The sequence below is a fragment of the Sinocyclocheilus anshuiensis genome, unplaced genomic scaffold (genome assembly GCF_001515605.1).
Source record: "Sinocyclocheilus anshuiensis isolate Anshui unplaced genomic scaffold, SAMN03320099.WGS_v1.1 scaffold1114, whole genome shotgun sequence".
NCBI lineage: Eukaryota > Metazoa > Chordata > Actinopteri > Cypriniformes > Cyprinidae > Sinocyclocheilus > Sinocyclocheilus anshuiensis.
The window spans coordinates 523,683-531,436 of NW_015540838.1; the positions used below are offsets into that span (position 1 = coordinate 523,683).

The window sequence follows — 7,754 nt, forward strand, 5'->3', positions numbered from 1 at the left end:
CTGAATAACCCCGCTCTCATTCGAAAGAGGTTTCATTTTGTCTTGATGGTACAGGGTGACAGCTGCTTTCTCAAGGATAAAGTCCAACCGTGCAAAGAGATGATCCCTTCTTGTAAAGGTATTCAGTGTTTGTGAATCCTCCAAAGGATCAAAGAGATCATCTGTCTCAGCTGTTTAGAGGAGAGAAGGCACTTGATACATGGTGCATAATACTATGCAAATGTTCTATATAAATGTAATTTAATACAAACAAAAATTTTGGCAAGAAATTACTACATGCAGAAATTATTTAAAAATCATCATTATAAACCCATTTTCCAGTTATCATAAATGGAAAACTCACCAAGAATTTCCCACTGGGCAGTGCCTGGTAAAAGGTCATCTGAAACTGGTTGCCCATCTGGCCCTCTTTCACTTCCCCCATACCATCCACCCCAGCCTGGGAACCACGACTGCAGATACTGGATCATGCCAGAACTCCCACTTTTAGGTATAGAGCCTGAGGGAGAGGAGGCTGGGGTCTCGTTTATCATTGGCTCTCGTAGACTCTAAATGGATATGAAGGATGAATAAAATACATGATTAATTAGTGTAAGGTGGGATTGGATTTAACAAATGTATGGACAGTGATTATGTTGATAATATAATTTGAAACTACACAGTATGACATTCCACTCTGACATTTTCAAAGACCCACAACTGTGCCACTAAAGTAAGTCATCTCAGCTTGCCTCTGCAATTTCCTCATGTTTGCGGAAGGAGACATAAACAGTTTCCCGGAGAATCTGCAACTCCTCCAGTGTCTGTTCATCTTCAATCCTCTCTAACTCACACTATTGAAGTGAAAGGCACAGATTACAGATTATGTAAGATTTCAAAATCTTTTTCAAACTCAAGAAACACTCACGCAAAGGTGAATACCGAGACATTGTGGCAATCTAACGTCTATACTCTTCAATCCTGTAAGTCCATAATTCTTACCTCCTCCTGTGGACTCAAAGTAACTCCCTTAAGCCTCTGGAAATATAGGCTTGTGTAGAGTTTGGCATTACGCGCCCTGTGCAGAGCAAAGTCCCAGCTTCCCTGTCTGCGCTGTTCTCTGATCTCATTCAGGTTGGCATTAATAGCAAACATCCACCACTGCCGACAGCTTCAACATTAAAGGAGACATTATTCTAGTAAACAATACCATTGTGAAACAAAATATTTTTCAGGATTTAATCAACATGAACTATTAAGAGGTTTTTAAAGCTTATTTCAAAACATACTTAGGCTTGTTTGCAAGGGAATAGAAAAAAAAGAAATCTCATTACTTTCCAGAAATGGGACATTTCGGTCTCCACTTTCGAAAAAGCATCTCCTTTTCTCGCCGGTCCAGTTCTTTGAGGAATGCCATCATCTGTTGATACTGAACCTGTAAACCAGCACCAATTTAAATCATAAATCTGAGTTAAACAGTAAAAGACAAAACTAAAAGTAGTACATTTTGTATATTTTAAATTAACTAAACCCAGTTTGGTTAAAGTCACCCAGAAAAGGAACAAGTTGCAAGTGACTACTCAGTACTTTTGGTGTTCACATTGAAGCAGATTTAAAAGGGGACATCATCGCACAAATCAATCAAACAACAAAAAGTGCTCAAGTTTAAATGTAATATCGGCCCGATATTCCTTGGAGTGCTCATATTAGGTGACAGAAAACAGCCTAAAGGCTGTTAAGGTCCGCAAATGGGACCTTAAATTTAAAAAAAAAAAATGTTACCTGTGACAGACGAAGTGAGAGGGGTTCCAACTGCACTTGGCCCTCAATGCGAGGCGTGTTACGAGATCGTAGTGGTTCTTTAGAGGCATTCCTCCTCACTAGCACAGAGGCACATACTGGCTCAAATATATACTGATGCTCACGGCTCTGCATACATTTACTCATCATCTCCTGTAACAGACAGTTGATCAAGAAGCAGTTTACAAGGAGCACTAGCCATTGTGCTATTGAGTGTCCTGACATTTTCAAAAATCTACCTGTACTTCTGTTGAGGGAAGATTTCCAAGCATGGTGCACTCCGTGTCCCAGTACACACTGAATTCACCGATTTCCATCTCCTTCTGCCGAATAAGCTTCTGAGCCTGTGAGTAAAGAGTTTACCTTTCATGTTCCAACATGTAAAGCAAGAGCTACTTCATGAAGATACCAAATAATATGGATAACTCACTGGTTCTTTGGAGCAGTTCTGTGCAGATACATTCTTGATACAAACACCAAAGGCATAGGGTTTCTCAGGGTTGGAGAAATCGTCTTCGAATCGTAAGTGGACACCTTGAATTTTCAACTAATAACATATACAGAATAGCAAAATGAATATTATTTCTGAAATTAAACTATAACAACAGCAGAGTGCAAGGAAGGAAGTAACTATGACAATAGTGAACATTACCTCTATATTCTCAACTATTCTAGTCACAACAGACGCTGTGACAGAGTACCAGTAAGATTCTCCTTTCTGCTCACATTCACTCTGATAAAATACAGAATAATAAAAATAAAAAATAAACACATTTGAATTGCACATTTCATATACAGTGGGTACGGAAAGTATTCAGACCCCCTTAAATTTTTCACTCTTTGTTATTTCAAAGTGATTCATATATCACAGTACAATATAATAAACAAAATCAAATAGAATAGAATGAAACAAACAAACAAATCACTTATAACCTATGTATGTGTAAATTAGTACACAAGTAAAATATGAAAGTCATCAGCATTTAACTACAGCAATTCAATGACATTTTCTAACAACCTGTACCTTCCACTTGTCCTCTAGTGCCTTGAGCAGCTGTTTCTTCTGCTCTCTCTCAGCTTCTCTTTCTCGCACATCATCATATTCCTGTGGAGGCACAGGGCCTATAATCAGGTTCAGCTGGGACATGCAGATGACCCATGGGTCACTGTGTGGTCGATAAAAGGGGATCTGGAGGGTGATCTTCCCAATGACCCCTGGAAAAAATACACATAATATTTATTAAATACATGTAGAATTTTACATACACACCAGTGTTCAATAGTTAGGGATCCCTTATGCTCACCAAACCTGCATTGATTTGATTAAACGTAAAGTAAAATCAATAATATTATTAAATATTATTACACTTTAAAATAAATTAATTTTCAATTTGAATTTATATTTTGCCAAATTTTAAGCAGTCATTACTCCAGTCTTCAGTGTCACATGATCCTTAGGAAATCATGCTGATTTGCTGCTCCAAAAACATTTATTATTATTATCACTGTTGAAAACAGTTGTGCTGCTTAATATTGTGTAAACTGTGATAGTTTTTTTTTTATTGTCTAATGAATAGAAAGTTTAAAAGACCAACATTTATTTGAAAGAGAAATCTTTTGTAACATTATTAATTTATTTACTCACTTTTGATCAATTTATTGCATCCATGCTGAATAAAAGTATTAAAATCTTACTGATCCAAAAACAGTAGTGTAATATTTATGCATCTGTTAATACCATAGAGAAATTAATAACAATTCCTAAATCTAGGAATAAAAACTATACATGTTCTCAAATGTCATCATGCCACTGCAGAAGAACATTCAGATAATCCTGTTCTGACATACTTCTGCTGTGCAAGAGTTTCCTTAATTCCAACAATTAAGATCACAAGATGCAAATACCTAACCCTTAGTTAGAATAAATAACATTTCAAGTGATGTTTGTGCAAAGACAGCCAGTGAGTGTCAGATGAAAATCAAAATACATTAATTTAGGTTTAAAGATTCACTTAGATTAACACCTAAAACATAAATATTACTTCTGACAATAATAATAATAATAATAATTATTATTATTATTATTAGTATTACTAAGGTTCTAGTTAGGTTATCTCAAAGTGGCCACCATGCTGGGATAACATGACCAGGCAAATACTACTCACGTTATCTTGAAAAGCCTCTCTATAAATCGACACTTTTTGCTGTTTGATAAATTAATCAACAGGGTATTTCCATAAGGGCACACCGACATGTGTAGTATAAAGTCCAAGGTAATTCAGCCAGCAAAACAAACAAATTACTTACTGAAACTAACTGGTTACAGCCCAAAGGCTATAGTAACACTAACCTGCTTTGACCTCAAAGGGCAGATCAAATTCTCGGAGAGCATCTTTTCTTAGTGGGAGGTTCTCCAACTCCACTGCTCCTGGATCAAAACAAATTGCATACTTCACAAAATTATACACAACACAGACAGTAGGGCTGTAAATTTTGTTTTTTTGAATTTCGAATATTCGTCGAATAAAAAAAAAAAAAATCCACATTCGAATGCAAAAATGTTGCATTCGAATTTTAGGTCTTCGTCAGCTGTCAGGCAGCCTTATCAGTGGCGCACGAAATGCGACGACAATGTAAGTGTCATTGCATTTTAATGCTTTTGTTAGCCTATCCAGTTGAACCCACTAGATGCGGCGCTGCTACGTTGTTCATTCAATATATTGCGGAAAACGAGAGCATCAGTGTGGCGAAGATGTTGTTTACGGCGAAACTGAAACCAAGCCGTTCACACAGAACGCATATTTATCACATTTTCTAGAGGGACATCTATCAGCGTTGCACTCGCGTCTCGCACAAGAGAGCGGCATGTTTAGAAAGCCATATAAAATTAATGTAAGTTCAAATTTTAAAAAACATGTCTCAAGACTTTATGGCAGTTTTCCCCCATCCCACTGTATCTCATGTTTTTAAATGAAGAAAGTAGCCTACTCTTTGTGATTGGTTTTCGGTCCTTTGTATTAAACCATACATACATGCATGGTGCTGTTTTTTTTCTAATTGTTTAAGCAACTTTATTAATTATATATGGTTTATAAACATTATTTTAAACATTATGCACTTTTTTTCAAAGACAGTCGTGTTATTTTATTACGCTTTGAAGAAACGTGCATAATATTTTGCTCGATGCGCCCTCTTGTGGCCTCAGGAGAGAAGCCAAAAGCTTTTTTTCCCCCCTAACTGAAATTATGCCTTTTAAATTCGAATATAATTTGAATTTTGATAATATTTAAGTGGAAAATTCGAATTTAGTTTTTCAGTCATTTTGACAGCCCTTAACAGACAGTAAGCTCCGAATAGCACAAACTAAAACAAATGTATTCAAATACCTTTGAGAAGAGCAATAGAGAGCTGGTCAGTATTAAGGTTGCTCACATATTTGCCCAGATATGTGTTGAGCACCCAGGCAACAAGTCCCTCCAACATTATAGGAAGAGAACAGTGCACTGGGATTTGTCAGTTAAAGTAAATCCTTGCAGGCGATGAACTTCACACTTAGCGTTCACTCCAGTCATCTGAAGTCTGAGGAGTCAAAGAAACACAAACAAAACAAAGTTTGTAGCAGTGCTCCTAAATCAGTGGTTCTCAACCTTTTTGACTTCAAGGCCTCCTATTGTCTACAACAATATTTGAAGGCCCTCGACTTCCCTAGTTGTTCGTGATTTATTGGATAAGGATTAAGGATTTTCTACCTGATTAATTATTTTAGAGCTTGGCATGGAAAAATGAGAATTCATTAAAAAGATTCACATGGAGTCCTTACGCTTTACATGACTTTTCCAGGTCTAGAAATCACACTTAAAATTAAGCTACTTCATATAGTCAGGAAATTGTGGGAAACCTGGTTCTTCAAAGGAAAAAAAAGCTGCTGAGGGAGCAAAAAAAGAGAAAAGAACTCTCTCTCTTTTAAAATGTATTGGAAATTTACAAAACTTATGAGAAAAAAAATTGAAAAGATCGTGGACATGATTAGAAAAGGCTAATTAGTCTTTACACACAGACACACACACACAAATAGTTGCACTTGTGATCTTCATTATAAAAAATGACCACCATGAATGGAAAAAAAAACTAAAATACAGAGAATTTTTTGGGGTACAATCTACAAATCAGCCTTACATGGATTGTAGTTTAAATACCTGCTATATATATATTTTTTTTTTTACTTAAACACTGTATAAATTTAAGATAATATAAGAAATAACAACTCTGACCCCTAAGTGAATAGTATCAGGAGTTTAATGCTTGTTATGTCTAATTTTTGGGGTACAATCTACAAATCAGCCTTACATGGATTGTAGTTTAAATACCTGCTATATATATATATATTTTTTTTTTTACTTAAACACTGTATAAATTTAAGATAATATAAGAAATAACAACTCTGACCCCTAAGTGAATAGTATCAGGAGTTTAATGCTTGTTATGTCTAATTTGAAATCATCTTGAGGCCCGGACATTTCGTAAGACCCCCTAGTGGACCCTGGCTCCCTGGTTGAAAACCACAGTCCTACACAATTATTTGCCGTAAGTAATTTTTCGCAGTATTTGCTGGATAATTCTACAGTTTGTACAGCAGAACCTTAGGGGTTGACAGCCTCAGTCATTTTAACTGCATCTTTTCCCATACAATTAAAAGTGAAAGTGAGGCTTTCATTTTGCAACTCATGATGGTGAGTTGAATAATGACAGAATATTCATTTTAAATGAACTATGTAGTGAACCTACCATTGTTCTGAGACCGTCTGTTCCTCGGTCAACCGCAGTCTATGATCATTTCAGTTCAAATAGAGTGAAGATCTCCACTGTCCAAGCCAAGCAAAGTCCTCTCTGAAGTGAAGCTGTCCTTGCTGGCTGAAAAGAAAGTAAAATATCTCCTTTCTTTTTAAAGACCCTTACATAACACACCGCGACTGACAACCACACACGAAAACAAACTACTGTTTGTGACGAACAAAACAGCACAGCTCTCTGTGACTCAAAGGCAGTGTCACTGGGGCAGCGCTAGCATGTGCGCTCGTCCTTTAGCATTGCCGACAACTGCCTGCCAACTTTAAAACATGACAAACAGCTGGACAGAGTGACCGGTCACAGTCCGTAGTTTAGTTCTGCATTGGTCCGAGGCTCTTACGAAATACGCCCTGACCTGTAGGCACAATTTGTCATAGGTCCTCTGCGCTCATCTCTCAACTTCCAACATGTCAAACTGAATTCATGAAACACTTCCTGGAACCTGCGACGCTTCCGGTCACGTGCCAAAACAAAGCGATTTCTACCTACGTCATTGGGGTAAATGGTCGTCATGTGACTTCTAGTGTTTGGAGGTCGATCTGATAATACAGTCATTACTGTTGGGCTATTTTTCAGTAATGGTGCAAATATAAGGTCTTGAGTAATTAGATACAGTAACCTATTATTGTACAGACCTATACAGATCTATTGTGCGTAGTCACATTGTTTTCAATAGGTGCAGTTCCTGTTTCCTACATGCGGGGGCGGAAGAGTTGCGCGTAAAGTGGCGGCAGTGCTATTCAACTTCAACAAGTTGGCCAAATGATAACATTTCGAGGTAAGAATACTTTGTAAACGACGACTACTATTTAAATATAACCGGTTTACTATGTAGTATAATATTTGTTTGCTATATAAATAGAACACCAGTTTATATAATATGTATATTTTTTAATTTGTCATAAGAATAATTTCCAACTAGCAGGAAATTCAGACAATATACAGTTTAACTCAAGACTTCAAAATTGGTCCATATCACAATCAAAGCCATTAAAAACAGTAGCAACTACGTTTTAAAAATTCTTTATAATGTATTAATATTAATAAAAATATATTTATAATATTATTCATGATTTAATAGAACGAACACACACACACACAGACACACACACACACACATATATATA

The 7,754-nt window shown here is 36.4% G+C and overlaps 1 protein-coding gene across 1 annotated transcript in view; it reads right to left on the reverse strand.

Annotated features, from left to right (window-relative positions):
• Positions 1-7,054, reverse strand: part of LOC107687459 (vacuolar protein sorting-associated protein 13D-like) — a 53,301-nt gene extending 46,247 nt beyond the window's left edge. Inside the window, exons 1-13 of the mRNA XM_016484817.1 lie at positions 6,565-7,054; positions 5,166-5,358; positions 4,130-4,207; positions 2,804-2,994; positions 2,432-2,512; positions 2,210-2,326; positions 2,019-2,123; positions 1,762-1,932; positions 1,314-1,414; positions 982-1,150; positions 732-833; positions 344-548; positions 6-170 (exon numbers count right to left, since the gene is read on the reverse strand). Coding sequence (XP_016340303.1) covers positions 6-170; positions 344-548; positions 732-833; positions 982-1,150; positions 1,314-1,414; positions 1,762-1,932; positions 2,019-2,123; positions 2,210-2,326; positions 2,432-2,512; positions 2,804-2,994; positions 4,130-4,207; positions 5,166-5,262 — 1,582 coding nt within the window. The 5' untranslated portion in view covers positions 5,263-5,358; positions 6,565-7,054. The remainder of the gene's footprint in view (positions 1-5; positions 171-343; positions 549-731; positions 834-981; positions 1,151-1,313; positions 1,415-1,761; positions 1,933-2,018; positions 2,124-2,209; positions 2,327-2,431; positions 2,513-2,803; positions 2,995-4,129; positions 4,208-5,165; positions 5,359-6,564) is intronic.
• Between the last annotated feature and the right edge of the window lie 700 nt (positions 7,055-7,754).